The sequence below is a fragment of the Sturnus vulgaris genome, chromosome 6, assembly GCF_052056855.1.
Source record: "Sturnus vulgaris isolate bStuVul1 chromosome 6, bStuVul1.hap1, whole genome shotgun sequence".
Classification (NCBI taxonomy): Eukaryota; Metazoa; Chordata; class Aves; order Passeriformes; family Sturnidae; genus Sturnus; species Sturnus vulgaris.
The window spans coordinates 28,340,942-28,358,279 of NC_142248.1; the positions used below are offsets into that span (position 1 = coordinate 28,340,942).

The 17,338-nt window shown below is 38.4% G+C and overlaps 2 protein-coding genes across 3 annotated transcripts in view; both read right to left on the reverse strand.

Moving 5' to 3' along the window:
- The window catches only part of DIO2 (iodothyronine deiodinase 2), a 97,237-nt gene that overhangs the window by 13,661 nt on the left and 66,238 nt on the right, over window positions 1-17,338 (reverse strand). The window contains exon 2 of one of the 2 annotated variants that reach the window (XM_088167435.1): window positions 2,260-2,531. In XM_088167435.1, coding sequence (XP_088023561.1) covers window positions 2,260-2,481 — 222 coding nt within the window. In that variant the 5' untranslated portion in view covers window positions 2,482-2,531. Of the gene's footprint in view, window positions 1-2,259; window positions 10,956-17,338 lie in introns of those variants that run through there. The other variant, XM_014869830.2, reaches the window with a different exon arrangement.
- Window positions 1-17,338, reverse strand: part of CEP128 (centrosomal protein 128) — a 209,145-nt gene that overhangs the window by 8,708 nt on the left and 183,099 nt on the right. The window lies entirely within an intron of this gene.

A 17,338-nucleotide genomic window follows, 5' to 3' on the forward strand; every position in this document is an offset into this window, starting at 1 on the left:
TGATATATTTCACTATTTGTCATGCTTTTTAAATATGTTACAAAGCAGGGTAAGTTTCAATCTTTTTCAAATCTACTAGTACAACTTTTCAGATGAAACTTTTTTCCATTTTTTCCTTACAGAAACAGCAAAAGATTCTCATCTGTTGTGAAGGTGATGAGCCTTCTTCTGATATTTCTTCTCAGTTTATTTTGTCCCCTTTATAATTTAATTTCTATACTTAACTATCTTTCTGTGACAATCAAGAGTTTCCAATGATTTTCTGTCCTTATGGCCCATAGTTCTATCAAGTAAAACAGTCTTTCCATGAATTGTTGGTCAATTCATTTTGCCTTAAGGATAGCTGCCATGAATGGACTTTTTCCTCTTTTTGGAACAAGGTGATAAAATTTGGTTGTGTTTATATGCATTTTTCTGCTGAGTTCATTGAGGCACAGAGTTCATTCTAGGAACCTTATGGGCTGATTGACCTGAACCCAGGTGATTTAGTCAAGATAAGGGAGAGAATAAAATTACCAAAGTTCAAGGTATGAGTTTCATTGCCAACACCAAAAATAGCACAGTCACCATACCTGTTGCTTCCATGGTTAACATCAATGATACTGAAAGAAAGGCAAAGCATGACTTTGGAGACTACAGAAAGGTATTCAGTGTGTTAATTTTAAATAATTGTGTGCCATTTAAGCAAAAAGAGATTGAAAATATTGCATGGATGTAAGGTTTCTTGCAGCTTTACAACTTCTCCAGACCCCAGGCCACATAAAGGTTGCAACCATGGGAACTCAAAAGTTGACTGTTGTAGAGTCGTGCTACCAACTTCCACTGGAGCCTTGACCAAGTCATGTGTTAACTGTCCTGCCTTGCCTTGTCTGTAAAATGGGAACAGTTGTGTTCACTGACCCATTTAACAAGGCCACTGTAAAATGTACTTACTTAATGTCTATGAAGAGAATAAAAACAAAGACTAGAAGGGCTAGGAGAATAGTGGGCTTCATTCAGCATTATTTTATTTGGGTAGCCAGCTGGATGATTCCTGGGGTGACAATAAGAGGTTGACCCATTTGGCAAAAGCTAAAGTTATTTATATTTGTCTTACACTGAAAATTAACGTCCCCATGGCTTGAGTTTTGGACTAAGCAGATGGTATTCCATATCACAAAGCCAGCAAACACCAACACCACAAGCTCTTCACATTTTTAGATAAGAGTAAATACAAAGGCTATTGTAGAGGTGTGAAAGCAAATTGGGGGGAAGGCAATACCAAAAGAAATATTTCAGAAGAGTATCATTTGGACAGGACCCCTATGACATCACATGGAGTATGTTAAATTAAATGGTCTAAATAAGACAAGAAATTAACAGACTAAGCACTGTTTTGAAAGCCACAGAGTCCTGAATCCAGTTCTACTTACTAACTGGGTGGTCTGTGCAAGAAATTTCATGGTTTTGGGTCCACCTTTTCAATCTATAAAAGGGAATTCTAGCTACCTCATGAGACCTGGGCAGTACCACTGGGTAATGTTTGTAAGAAATCTTAAAAGGAAAAGATGTTGCACAACTGTTACTGACTTTATAAACTTAAATCACCAGGCAGCTGTCCGACAGCTAGTCAGGTTCATTCTTAATCTCTTACATATCTCTCTGTCACTGCTTTCCTGAAGGAAAAAGGTAACTTGTTCAATTTGTGCACAGTTTTACTATTACCTGGATACTTCCTCCAATATACTCAAAGTTAACATACGAGTAATCGAAAATGCCAGTGTAATGACAACGGTTCATTTCTGTACATTACTCTAGGTAAAACAACTCTAGTTACATAGCTGACATCTATGTAGAACTCTATGTGAAGATGCAGTCTTTTATTATAATATCCGAGGATCTCACATGGCAATAATAAACCACAGCTGTGAAAACATCTTGAGTATTTTACATTACTCTTAAACTCTCAAAAGATCTTGAAGTACTTTAAAAACATGAAGATTATTATTCATGCTGTTGGGGAAACTGAGGCACACCTAAACTAAGTGACATGGCCAAGGCTGCACAGAGAGCTAGCGCAGGGAGTCAGCAGCCCCAGAATTTTATGAATCCTGAACCTCAATTTAGAAGTACCGCTCCTTTCAGCTTTTACTTCTCCCACCAAACTTCACATGAGATAGGTGAGAGTTTGCACCACACAGTCATTCCCTTCCCTTCTCCGCGGACGAGCGGGATGCCCATCCCAGCTCGCCCACCCCAGTCCCCATTCCCGGTACTCACCTGCTTGTAGGCGTCCAGGAGGAAGCTGTTCCAGACGCAGCGCAGCCCCTCCGAGGTCAGCATCCTCCGCCACTCACCGCGCCCAGACTTAGAGCGGCTCAGAAACAGAACCATGTGCTTCAGGAGAATCACAGAGTCATAGAGCGCAAGAAAGAGGCAATTGGAGAAAAAGACCGGCAAGATCTGAAGCGTGATCAACAAATCCACACTTAGCAGACCCATCTTCCTTGCTGCTTCTCTTCAGCCGGATACCTTCAGCTGTCTTTATTGCTCTGTACCCTCATTTAAAAGAGTAAAGCAAAAGGCATTTCAAAAGCCTCATTACCCATTTCACAGCTGCTCTATTTAAAATAAGCAGAGATAGTTAAGTATGAGCAGGCTGGTTAAAACCATAACTGCACGATACTCATTCAATTGCAAGCTGCTTCTTTTTCAGAAATTTAGATGTTAACAAAAATTCTTCTCTTAACCAGGAGACCTGATTTTGCTGAAGAGAGAGGCAGCTCTGTTTCCAGTTCCCTGCAGTTACAAAATTTAAGCTGAGACTGTTAATTGTTAACTTTCCTGCACTATCCCATTGTTTCTCGGATATTTAAGCACTGAACAGACCTCTCATTTCTGTGTCAGTAAAGCTAGCTACTAGGTGCAACAATACTTAAAAAAAAAAAAAAAAGGTTTATGTACATAAACTTTCTGTTCCTTCCTCCCTGCTTCCCTCCCTCTCTTTCCCTCTCTGCCTCCCCGTCCCCCCCTCCTACTCCGCGTCTCTGTATTCCTGCCTTCCTCCTCTCGAACGCTCTCTTTGCTATCTGCCTATGGTGCAAAGTGCTCTCCTCTCTGGAGTCCTAGCTTGCTTCCCTGAAGCCTTTTATACATTCCCTAGCTAATTGCTGCAATAGAGAAATGAAACCCTAATCTTAGTAAAGATCTTGACGTCAATGTAAAAGAGGGCTTTACTTTGGCCAGGACTGCAGTGAATAGAAAAAATGAAATTCTCAAAACTTTTTTTTTTTTTTTCCCTTAAGAGAGAGGAGAAAAAAAGAGAGACAGAGAGCAAGGGTGGAACTTTGCTTTGCTTTGAAAAAGAGAAAGAAAAACCCAGTATGTTTCTGAATGTTCTTACAACATACTTCCAATTTTTGGGAGAAGTATTTTCATGTGACATGGAAGGTGACACAGCAACACAGACTTCTGTTATTGATAGGTTTTTTCTCATAGTTGGTTTTTTTTTCTTTGTCCTTTTTTCTTTTATTTGAAGGTGTGTGAGTTGATGCATCCCAAGAAAGGGCACATTTCTGTAATATTTTTCTCCCACCTGCCTGAAATACATGTATAGTGTTTAAATATCTTTTGTTGTTTTCTTGGCAACATAAGTGAACACCTATAACTGACTTCATCTACTGATGTGTAAGACAAAAGAGATAAGAAAGAGAGAAAATAAGTTTCTTATAGATTTGGGGTTTTGAAGCTAAAGTTCCCTGCCCAAAAAAATATATGCTTCAGCCTTAAATGCTGTTAAATCAACTGAGCTTCAAGGATTGTTATAATATTCCCCTGTGATAACTATGTACATCCACTAGTCCACTAAGGAAAACTAACTTTTGGTTAAAAGCTTGTAAAGAAAAAACAGAAAGAAGTTTCTTCTGCCAGAGCCATTACTACTTTAACAATTGCAAGTACCCCCTTCAGCCCCATGCTGAAGGGTTTTTTGTTTATTTGCACTTCTCTTTGTTTCACTTTTTTAGTCCAATACTTAGTCCTCTTCTCACATGATTTTTTTTAGGGATGCTACAGTAAATGTGTTTGTTTGGGGATTTTTTAGCATGGTTCTAAATCCCTTAGGTAAATATTTCATGTATTTCCTCTTGCATCCATAATTTTGGGGTTTAGATGTCTTCACTATGTGCTTACGTAGGTTCTCCTCGCCGGATATATTTTATTCCCAGAGATGCCAGCATGATATCTAGCCTCTGTCAACTCACATCCTTGATGAGGAGTACAAACTTACTTCATTAATATATCTTAGTCTTCATCAGTCATGACTATCCTGTCACTGCTAGCAAATGCAGAAGGTAAACACCATCAATGTTCCCTACTCTGGGATCTTTAATTTTCAGACATTGTAATATCACTTGGCCTGTCATTATACTAGGATGTACACCTCTAGAAAAGCCACTCCATGTCTTGTCTTGTTCTCTCACCAAAGAAAAGTTTGTTTAGATAGCTTAATTTCAGGCTTTCGCAAAAGATATCACCCAGACAGGATATCTTCCAGCAAATGTTTACTCTTACAAATAACTTTAAAAGGTTACACACATTAAACCAATGACTGTCTGCATTACTAGCATAAACAAAACAAACAAACAAACAAAAGATTGAGCTTCTTTTTCAAACTGTTTTTAAGTCAAATGTTGGTGATGACAGTGTTCTGTTGCCATAGAAGGATTGAAGCCTCACAGATCTGGCTTTATTACTAAAACTTGCAAAAACACGTTATAAGAAGGCATTTATATATCCCCACTCATGGATGAGTCAGTGTGCTCATGTCATGTGAGCACAAGACAGGAACAAGGGTCCCTAGAGCTGCTAAACTCGCTTACTGTCTGACCTCGGGCAAGCATATGTAATCACTTGATTACAAGCACTCTTAAGCCTAAGTTACTCTTGTGTAGATTCTCCACTTAAAAAAATACATGATTCTGTCTGGGAAGGTCCCCTTTCTTTATTTTGGGAAGGTCTGTTAAACGGCAGGCCTGGAGATTGTTGATGACAGTGCCAGATGAATCATCAGCCATTGTTTCTGAGAACAGTTTGCAAACAGCTCTGAGGACAGTCCAGCTCAGGCTCTTCCTGTTCCCTGGAGGTAAAGTCAGGCAAGAACTTACCCTGGGAACACAATGTATTCTGGGTTCCTGTGAAACAACTGCCCCTACCCACAGAATGCTTCATGGGTGAAGAGGTTGTTTGTAAGACAGCTGGAGACCAGACAGCTACAGAGCTTTGAAGTGCACTGGGAGCCAGGCAGGAAGCCCATGGAGCACTGGTGTGAGATGGTAGTGCACATTTGCTGTGTCACCTTTTTTGCCTATAAAGCTGACTGTGTAGATAGAGTTAAACAGAACTACAAAAGTCAAAAAATTTTCAGTCAAAAAATTCATAACTCCCTAATATAACCATAAAGACATAAATCTTTTGAGTAAATAACTGTAAAAATAGTTTTTCTCATTACTGTCTTCAGAAGCAGCCTGTCTCTGCAGGGCACAAGGCTCTTCTAGTCAGCTTGACAGTAGAGCTCAGCAGCCCACAACAGAGATGGAAAGCTTAACCCTACTTCTGGTCAGCAGTCAATAGTTTTTCTCCTTCTTGACTGGAACATTTGATCCCGCTGTTTATTTCTCTCAGACGTCAAAAATACAAGGGAAATCACTATTTACATCTTTTGTGAAAGTCAGGTATGTAGAACATAATCTCACTTTTGAAGCCAACAGTCTTGCTATTTCCCTGCAGATGGTCATGAAACAAGGAAGAAAGGCTACATATTTCAGACCTTGAAACATTAAGAGAGCCTTGAAGTCTAGAAGCCTTCCTTCTTGAAGGAAAACTGGATGAATTTGATACATGAGGAAGAATTAGGTAGGGCTGAATTTACACATGAAAGAACAGAGATAGGGTTCAGCTAAAGCTCATTTCAATTACCTGCTCTGCCATACCTACCAATATAATTTGGGCATAGCCCTACAATGTACCTCAGTTCTTCATCAGCAAAAGAAAATAAAAGTCCTCTCGTAATCTAAGGAGCAGTCAGGTTCAGTAATGGGAAATTAAACATATCATCCATAATTTGTCAAGGTGGAATGAGCAAAGCCAACAACTTTAAAGCATTTACTGTTACTAAACCTTGTATGTGGCTAAAGTCAACAGTATCAGTATAGATGTTCATATTCTGTAATGTTTATAAAAATCAGTGCCATCAAAACCAAAACCGTGCATAGCATCATGTTTCTTTCCAGTTTCAACCACAGTAGCACGAAGATTAGGACATAAGTCCCTAATAAGTTTGTTTACTCTCTTGATAACTGTATCTGGACACAGAAAATTTGAGGTAGAGTTACCACAGCTCAGGCGACTTCCTATAATCTCATTTTATAGTGCATCCATAGTAGCTTTCTGCATGCCAGAGAGTGTATTTTGCAATATTCACTTTTTTGTGTAGGTTTTTAGCTGCTTGTTGCCTAAGGCACTGTGGCAGTGAATCACACTGTTTCAAGATACTAGAGTACAAACCAAGTAGACTGATTGATATTTTGGTCTTATTGGCCTTATTTTCTCCAACTAAGCAAGACTGTTTCTTCTTCCCAAGTCAACCCATCACATGCACTTACTCATTGCAGCACAGCTGTGGAAGAGTACCTCAGAGTGACAGGCAAGCAAAGCTGCTGCTTGGTCCTACCCCCAGGAGGTTCATGGGAGAGATCATCCCAAAGGATTCAGCACAACCTGTGTGCCTGCCGTGCTGCTTCTCACTGCTTTCACTGCCAAAACCAAAGAATGAAGCTTTTTGTTTCAGACCTAGTTAGTGTGTCCATGAGCTTATCCCTGGAGAATTGTGCAGCTGCAGAGTGATACGGCTAGAGATGGAGAAGAGAAAAGTTTAGCTTAACCTTGCTGCCCCGGGCAAAATTTGTTTATTAAAGCCAAACAAGAATTTGTACCTCTCATAAACCCACATTTTTTCTCTTTGCCAAAAAGAGAAAAATCACCCCCATCTCTCAGCAACAATTCCCTCACTTAAAATGCCATTGAGCATTCACTGTCTATTTACATTTTTTTATTAGGATCAGCAGCATATTTTCTTAAAAGAAATTATATGTTTAATGAAAAAAGATTTTTTTCCCCCACACAAGTTGCAGTGTTATCTGAATGGATTACCACGGTGTGGATCTCCAGGCCTTACCTTCCTCCATCACTCCTGGCCACATCACTCCATCTGAATGGAGCACTGTTCATGCTCAGCCTCATTCTGCCTGCTTAAAGCTGCCTCTGCTCTCTACAGGAATTTGCTTACCAGCATTTCCAAGGTGAGCACACTAAATCTATCCTTATTGCTTAATTTATTTACCTTTTGTATAAGCCTTGGTTTTGCTTTATTTGGGTTATTCTACCATTGCCATTATGCTGCATAATTGAGAGTTGATTATTTTGTGAAACTGCCAGCTGTGAGAGGTGTTGATTTAATACGCCAGAGACCTGTTTCCCTAAGTTTATCTGCAGTGCAGCCAAGTACAGGTAAGAAGAATGCAAATTGCCCACAGGAGCAGCTCTCCATGACAACTTGGAGTGAAGTCCCCTGAAGCAGATAAAGAAGGTCACCCTCACTGCCCACTCAGTCCACAAAGCAGTGCCACAATCAGAGGTCATTTAATCCAACAGAGGCCAAACTGGGACAGTATTCAAATGAACTAAAGAAGAAAAAAGAAGAAAAAGAGATAGCAAGTTATACCTAGATACACCAGGAAGTAACTGAGGTTGTCTTATAATCAAGTTGCAGTTGTTCAGAAAGACTGAAGTGCACAAGAAGTGGGACTGCTATTGCCTCTGCAAAACCTGTTCTGTAAACTTCAAAGCTGTCATTCTGGCACCTTCTAAGAGCCTGCATTCATTGTATGGTGACAAAATGAAGAAATTGACTCATAGGTGTGGTTGTATAGCAGTGACAAATTTGAGACTAGAAGAATTCCTCACATCCCTTCACTAATGATCCCCAAATTTCTATGCAAAACAAAAATCCTCTCCCTGTTTCAACAAAGCTGATGCTAAAACACTCCTGGCTGAGTCAGACTTAATTTTGTAAGAAAACAAAGCACCCTATCCACCCTACAAGATAAGGTAGTTTCTTTAAAGAAAAACAAGAAAGCTGATTTATTAACAAGTATAATCAGAAGACTTTATCAGAAGAAAAATTAGTCACCCAAATATTCTGAATAATACACAAGAAGAGCAAAAGAGACTTTTATGTCTTGAATATGAGAACAACTTCATCTATTCATCTATAAATTACCTCCCAAATTCCCCAGAAAATGAGTTATGATGTTAAGGTGTTCCTACCCATCTAAATACCAGAGAGATGGGGTGGGGAGGAGGGGGTGAGAAAGAGTATATATAAGTTTTTATTAGCATCTCTGTAGATCTTTCTAAGTAATTTGGCTCAAAGCTCTAGAAAAATCCCCCAGCCCCACCATTTTCAGTTGAGAAGGGGCCACTTCCTTTTTCCTAGCAAACCAATTACCTTCTTCACAAGAAGAGTCTCTTAGATACATGAGATTAGTAATTATATATATCCAAATACCATCAATGCTCAGTCTCAGATCAGAGAACTTTGAAATTTTTTTCAGCTGGATTCTAATTTCTTACCTAACCTGGCTTCTCTCAGTCCTGTCAATATTCTATTACCATCAGTTGTATGCCTTTTAGAAAGCATGAATTTGCAGACAAAATATCCTAGAATTTTCCATCTTCTGGGAAATGCATCATTCTTCATCCTTGGGCATCGGGAAAATACCTAGATTTTCTTGGATGAGGCAGTAAGGAGTTCATGGACAATTTATTTCCCTAAGTTAGCACGTGGAACTTATATAAAAGATGGAAAGTCAAGACTTCTTTAATTTCAACATTTTCTATATTGAATATTCACGTCAGAAACTACAAATCTTTGAATGAAATCATATTGTAGGTGTCCAAATCTCCTTGCAAGAACTTGGCTTCATACATTCAATTGTATAAATAATGGCTTTCAGGCAATTTGAAGACTGGCATTACTTTAATTAACTCCTTCAGTTTCACTAACTCCTTTCAGTTTTTATTAAAAACTGTTAAATGTATATGAGGAGGACACATGAACAATATTGCTAGAAGTCTGCCTTAGCCCATGGCTCTAGCTTTTCCTAAACTACTCAGATCATCTGCTCATGCTGTGTTTTCTACTTTATTTTCTTCAGTTTGAAAAATTGTCCATACTGAACATTTTCTTTACTGCATTAGTAAAAGTTTATTCTATTATCCTGAAACAATCAAAGTGATAATGCAAAAATGCCCGTTGTGCTTCTTATAGAGGGATGTTAAATATGTATAAATTTATGTACTATTTTTTCCCATGACCATATTTTCCAGAACAGAGGAAAATATTTCAAGTCAGTCACTTTTCAAAAAAGAATAAAAAAAACCACAATTTCAATAATATTTCATTTTTTTACATGAAAACCAGCAAATTTCTGACCTGTATTTCCACAGATAATAGGGATGCTAGACAGAATATATACTCAATGTGAGAAGTGGAAAGTACTCAAGAGCTGTATTATAAGAAATAAGAATTCTTTCAGTCTTCAGCTGACACTGACTTCAGACTTACTGAGAGAGTAGCTTTATTGAAACTTCTGCTTTGACTCTAGTGAAACTTAACTTTTCCATTCCTACTTTGGGTTCTTTTGTCATTTGTTTGTTTTTAATTAATTTTAATCCCATCACCATTTTTCTTTAGAAATCACTTAGGCCTAGGATGCCTTGTAAAAGCATGTTCTTTTAGTCTTCAGTTTCTGTGGTTAGAAGTCTGTGACACTTGTCACTTGTCCCATGGCTTCCTCCATCCATCTCCTACCACGGTTACCCATATTAGGGCTGTGATTCATGCTCATTTCTTTATGGTTTGTTCATTTCACTAGTAAATATGATGTTTTAAGTTAAATCATCAACTATGCTAAGCCTTGAATTAGTATATATTATAGAAAATCCCTGCCTTCAAGAGCTTCCATTTAAGTAGAAAAGTTAGAAAGAATGAAGTGGAGAAAGGGGCAGAGCCTCAGAGAATTTCAGCAATTTGCAGTCACAAGCCAGAACTTGAATTTCAGGGTTCTGTAATTCTTTTATTTCCGTACATCTCTCTACCACTTTTATCAAGGCAAAGGATCGTTCCAGCCAGAAATAGAAAGAAAATAGCAGGTTTGATTCTCAGGTTCTTATTTACTTGAGGCCGCCACAACTAATGTTCAACAACAGAGGGTCAAGTAAAGAAGTTTTTTGATGATTTAACATTAGAGTACCCTCAAAAAGCAAGTTTATAAAACGGGGCAATTCAATTAAAAAAAATAATAATTTTGTCTTAGAAATAAATTTAACACAAGTACAGGGTCTAGGATTTTTGCTTTTTCTCCCCTCACCATATTCTTTGCTCCAAGTACATTTTGGTCTTTATATTTTCCTAAATATGTGTTTTGAGGTCTGTTATGCTGCCTTCCTAGCCTGAGGAAAGAAAAAAGCTTCCCAGCAGCTAGCCTTCTCTTGGGAAAGGTGAAGATTTTATAGATGATGAAAGCTGCTTGTTCTGAGATTCATCATGACAGATCATTTCAATAAATGCTGTGAGCATGTACCCAGGAACATTAGTTTTCATTTCCTCCTAACAATATTTGAACAGGGATTTGAAATGAAATGTAGTGATTCAGAAAGTTAAGTATAATTCCCCTTACATCAGAAGTATTGTGCTGGTGGAAATAAGCATTTTAGATGGAATGGTAGATTAAGAGTCAAAAAACCTGTCCCCAGTCAGCAAACAACTCACTGTGTGTATTTAAATAAGCCTCTGAAAACCTCTGCCACACTTGCCCTATATACCTATTTTTACTTAACGAGTTATATCAAACACAGATTTCTATGAAACTTAAGTAAGCTTTTCAAAGCTTTAAAGATTTTTACATCTTCAGAGAAAAGATGTGTAAGTGTCAGATATAACTAACAGCAGTAATCAGAATAATGCAGCAGAGACACAAAATAATGGCATTCACATGTAAGGTTTCATTATACCTTTAGTTGCCTAGGCAGTAATCTATTATTCCTTCACACTCAAAGTACCAAGAATCTTATAAAGTTTCTCTGTGATTTTGTTTATGAAGTCTCATTGCAAGTGAAAAAAGGGCCCTCATCTTCACTGTGTACAGGTGAACATTAACATTCTTAATTTAATAAATAAAAAAGCGATATAGCAACGGATAGGATACAGTCTATTTCTTTTAAAAGCTCAAAGAACTAAAGTATTCTTCTGATCCTTCTGTTACAACCAGGCCAAAAGGCAACTAAGTATGAGAAGTATTTATCTAGCCTAAATAATGTCGTGTAGCAGTTGCCCTAGAGCTATCCACAATATTATTCTACCCCACTCCTATTAATTCACAATATTTCCCTACAGAAAAATTCAGGTTTTACATCGAAACATTCTAAATATATGTGGAGAATGTATATATACACTGAGAAAAACAGATTTGTTGACATATTTAGTGGTAGATTTTATACTGATTACTATAATTATTCAATGGCAAACTTGACAGAATGCCTGTTTTAGGGGGCTACTAAGATTCTAATTTCACATTGAAAAAAATAAAGTTACACCTCTTCCAGACAAAAGTCAGATAATTTTCCTAAAACCCACAACTAACACACACACCTAACTTTAAGCAAGATATATTTAGTCGAGCACAGAAACCTCAGAAACCGGGATTTTCAAATGCACTTGTACAGAAACAAATTTCTTATGACAGCATTACCTGAAGTGTCCTATTCTTGAAACACATATGCACAAGCATAATATAAGTGCCTTGTAGGTGTTTTCCATTTTTGACTTTCCACTGCCCTGTACCTCTTGTGACCACTGACACAAGTTAGGTGTATAGTTACCATTTTCCAAGGGTGTATTGTTTGCATGTATTGTGTCTGTAAAAAGAGTGGAGCAATGACAAATCATGTTCACATATCTGTTATTATGATCCAGTGCAGCATAGCAAGTCATAAGCTTACAGTTTTTTAAAGAAGTGTAGGAACAACTCATCTCTACATTGGTTCAGTTAGTGCTCATACACTGTCATCACTGCTGTAACCAGTGGTAGTAGTAATTTGACATGGTTAAAAAAAAAAAGAGAGAGAAGTCAAAGCATTTCCTAATGTTAATTTTCCTTGAGAACTAAGAAGCTTAACAGCAGCTAAGTCATGGCTAGTTTTATGATAAAAGATAATTAGTTAAACAGTAATAGCACTTAGCACTTACGTAGCTATGTGTACTTTGAAAGTGCTGTACACATACTGAATAATTAGTTTTAATTAAAAAAGCCTTGAAAAGATTAAGGTACCCTTGAAATAAGTGAGAAGTGTTGGTCATTACTTCAACAAGGGAAGGATAGTCCCCAAATACCTTTATGTCTGAAACCTATTAAGAAACTAACATGGCAACATAACTTAGGAAAAAATAACACTTCACCACATGGAATAAGCCTTCAGAACAGAGTGAAACTACTTATACAAAGCTGTAAGGTCAAGCCCTAAATTATATGTCACAGCTTTTTCCTTTTTTCCTCTTTTTTTTATTGCATAGATTTCCATCTTTTAACATACTAAGCAAAAATCCCACTGACTTTATCAGGAGAAGTCCCTTAGCAATTTTTATGTGCTAAGTTGTTTACCTTTCCTGAATTGTTCAGTTTCATGTCAGCAGTGGTTTTATTGCATATCATAGCCATAAAACAAAAGACTTTTTTTAGTGCAAAACCACACCTTCCATTTCTAAGAACAGGGCTGTTCTCAGCACTCCTGCCCTCAAGAAAAATGCTGCACTTCCCATCAGAGACCTGCATTTTGTTCCTTGTAAGGAGGAGGTGGCCAGTAAAAGGGTGGTATGCTTCACCAACTTAACTTCACAGACTTATTTTACTTGTTTTTTTACACTTTGCTAGGAGCTGCTCCTCTAGGGTGACCATTTCATACCTGCTACCATTCTCCCCATCATGCCAGCCAAATTCTCTGGGCTGCATGCAGCAAGCATGCAAGAGTAAACTTCAGTTTCTCACAGCTAAAGGCCATACCATCTTGTGTAAATTTTTTCATCCATTTTCCCATACAACTATTCACCCTCCCAACACACTTTCTGCTTTAATAACAAATATATGTGGACTTGAGATGCATCACTCAACTTTGATTTTCATTTTCAAGCATGCTAAATTTTAATCCATAAATACTAAAGTTAAATCCATTAAACTCAAAAAGGTAATTTTTCTTGTGCGAAATAATTTTTGTATCTAACTGATCCATGCAGTGCTACAATAATCTCTGACAGTCATTGCTGCCTCTACCGAGAAGCAGGAAAAGATCCCTCTGTCTAGTGAACTCCATCAATTTTCCTAATCATTTTCAGTAATCTCTTCCAAATATATTTTAAGTAAATTTATTTATAACATCCTTTCTGTTTCTCAGAGATACAACAGTTTCTTCTTATTGTGCTCTCAGAGGTCTCTGGTAATACAAGGACATCTGAATGTGTTTAGCAGACATTCTGTTAAGTGTTCAAAAGCAGCAAAATCTTGATTCTATGATTTTATGAAAATGAACATGGAATTACTGCTTGCATCTAAGACCTTATAAACTTGTCCATGGAAAAGGTAGGAAAGTGTACCACTTAGGCAAGTTATGTTCTCTTTGGAAAAGTTGGTACAGAAGAATCATAGAATGGTTTAGGTTGGAAGGGTCCTTAAAGATCATCTAGTTCCAACCTCCCTGCCATGGGCAGGGACACCTTCCAGCAGAGCAGGTTGCTCAGAGCCCCATCCAAGCTGGCCTGGAACACTTTCAGAAGTGGGACACCCACAACCTCTCTGGGCAACCTCGTGATGGTTCCAGCATCTCACCACCCTCACAGTTAAAACTTTCTAGCATCTAATCTAAACCTACAGTCTATCAGTCTGAAACCATTCTCCCTTGTCCGGTCACTACATGCCCATGTAAAATTTCCCTGCTCATCTTTCTTGTAGGCTCCCTTAAGGTAATAAAGGCTGCAGTTAGGTCACCCCAAAGCCTTCTCTTTTTTAGGCTGAACCATCCAAATTCTCTCAGCCTGTCCTTGCAGGAGAGGTGCTTCATCCCTCTAACCATGCTGGTGGCCCTCCTCTGGACTCACTTCAATAGGTCCATGTCCTTCCTGTGCTGAGGACCCCAGAGCTGGATTCAGCACTCCAGGTGGGATCTCACCAGAGGAAAGTAGAAGGGCAGAATCCATCCTTTGCCCTGCTGGCCAAGCTGCTTTTGATCCCAGGATACAATTGGATTTCTGGGCTCTGAGCACACATGGTCAAGTCATGTCCAGCCTCTCACACACCAGCACTCCCAAGTCCTTCTCAGCAGGGCTGCACCAATCTGTTCATCTCCAGCCTTTTGCATCCCCAGCAATTGGAAATGGGGGTTGCCCAAACTCGGGTGTTAAACCTCATGAGGTCCCCAGGCCCACATTCTGAGTTTGTACAGGTCTCTCTTGATGACATCCCATTATTCAGATGGGTCAACCACACACCTCATCTTGTCATCTGCGTATTTGCCGAGGGTACATTTGATCCCTCTGCCTATATTAAATAACACTGGTCCTAACAGAGATCCCTGAGGGACATCATTTGTCACTGATGTACGTCAGGACTCTGAGCTGTTGACCACAATCCTCTGAATGTGACCATCCAACAATTACCTATCCACCAAACAGTCCACCCAATCAAATACATCTCTCTCCAATTTAGAGAGAAGCATGTAGTGGGGTACTGTAGCCAAGGCTTTACAGAAGTCCAGGTAAATGACATCTGTAGCCCTTCCCTTGTTCACTGATGTAATCACTCCATCAGAGAAGGCCACTGGGTTGGTCAGACAGGACTTGTCCTTGGTGAAGCTGTACTGGCTGTCCCAAATCACCTTCCTGTCCCTGTCCTCCTTGTGCCTAAGCACAGCTTCCAGGAGGATTTGGTCCATGATCTTCCCTAGCACAGAGGTGACATGGACAGGTCAGTGGTTCCCAGGGTCCTCCTTTCTACCATTTTTAAAGATTAGTATAATGATTTCCTTTTTCCAATCAACTGGGCCTTCACCTGAATGGCATGACTTTTAAAGTATCATATCAAGAAGACAGCAGAGTATAAATTACAGGTGGCAGCACATGTTAATTAGAAGAATATATACTACAAAACAGTAATTCTGGATTACTTTTGTAAACCAAGATATGCTGTTTGTAAGATTGGGCAAAACTGGGTGAAAGTGTTTGGTGGAATGGTTTGTCTACATACAGTTAGGAGTAATTTTCAAATGACCATAGCCTGAAGAAATGATACAAATTTTCAGTTCTACTTCTTCCAGCACATGCAAAATCCCAAGGCTCTGAGCTTAAGCTTAACTCAGAGGACCAAAGCTTAAGCACTGGAACACAACCTTTGCACAAGACAAAGATTTTAAACAGATCTTGGGAATGAGAAGGGGGGGAAAATGGGAGATATTCTAGTACTTTATGCTCTCAAATTGGAAACATGAACCCCTTTTGTCCAGTCCATGATCTGAAATGAACTTCCTGACAGATTCTCAGATGCCTGTATGTGTCACTTGTCCCCACCTTACAACATGGACAATGACTGATTCAAATCAGAGCTAAAAAAAGAGACAAGTATTGCAATTACTCTTTTTTTATCATGAAGGGGAGAAAAAAGAATCAAATTTTGTATAACAGTTTTGAGACAAGACAAAATATGTTAAATGTTTTTCACTAGATAAAATTTATGTTATCTGCATATTCTTCCTCTTTCACAATCTCTAATGAAAGCCAGGTATGTTGCAAGTTTAGCACCTCTCCTCCAGGCACATTATGGTTAAAACCATTATAGAGGGCTATAAATCCCCTCTGCCATGGATGGCCTTGAGTGAGCCAGAGCACATCTCAAGGAAATAATTCCTTGTACAGAGGATCAACTTACAGCCATCAGACTCAAGTCCACTTCTTTGTGTCTTCTGATTTGCCCCTTGGGCTCTAGTAATACTTAATACACTGATATTTTTGAGACACTTCTGTATTATAGTATTCCAGTCATAAAGGCAGACAGTTCTGATGGAGTCACAAGCAAATGAGAGCTTCAAGATGCATAAAGTTCAGCCACAGTTCATAGTCAGAGTGACTGTATTTTCCAAAGCATCCTGTACAATGCAATAACATGAGCTTCATCAGCCAGCAAAAAAGAATAACAAGATGTCACTGTAGATGTATTTCTGAGAGGCAATGATAATTTACTAGTATTTGCACAGATTACTGAGAACAGGTGTGCAGCAAAGTTGATTCCATTCATTTGTATTAATAAGTATATTAGGGTACTGTGTCTTATCTTGTTAATTTATTAGAGTGGATTGAGTTAAGGAGTTGACCAGCAACTAATAAAAATTAATGAGGGACAATGCAGTAAAAGGTAATCCTTTACACTGTATCAGTTAAGCAGTAAAAGAGGTAAGCAATATCTGAGTGAACTCCCACACCATGAAGGGAAGTCACTGTTAATCAGCTTTTTAAAAATATTTTAGGCATATTTAAATGTATGAACAATATCAAAATCAACTAAACCTCCAATTTCAGGTTCTGCAGATGGGCAAAAGATGTAAGGCATGAATAAGCATTCCAGGAACCAGGAAGGACACAGCCAGACTAGAAAACCTGGCTTCACACATTTTGCTTTTTTACATCCCACTTGCTTATCTAGATAAATCCTTCACACAATCTAGAATATAAGAGAGTTAACTCAAACTGTTTTGGGTAACAACAGTACAAAGCAAGTCACTTCCCCTTGATGATTACCTTCTCTTTTTCTTTTTTTTTTTTTTTTGCTAGTACATTAAAACTTGCTTTGACCCATTGTCATGTACATCTACATAACACAAAATACTGCTTTAGTAATATTTGTGCCTTTGTGATGAAATACATGAAACACAGAAATTTACCTGCACAGGCAGAAACCTGTGCAGTCCACCCCATGCCAAAATAGGCTTGTTCTCTACAATTATTCTGAAAGGATTGCCTCAATTGGTAGAAATTTCATGGCATGTGAGTACTGCCCCTTATCTTGCAGAAGATTTGACAAACCTACAACCTACAATTTCTACAGTTCAAAAAGCTTTTGACCTCTATATTTTCTTCTCAAAAGATCACTCCAGGACACCTTAGTTTTGCTGAGGAATGCAAAGTATGGCACCAAGTTTTCCC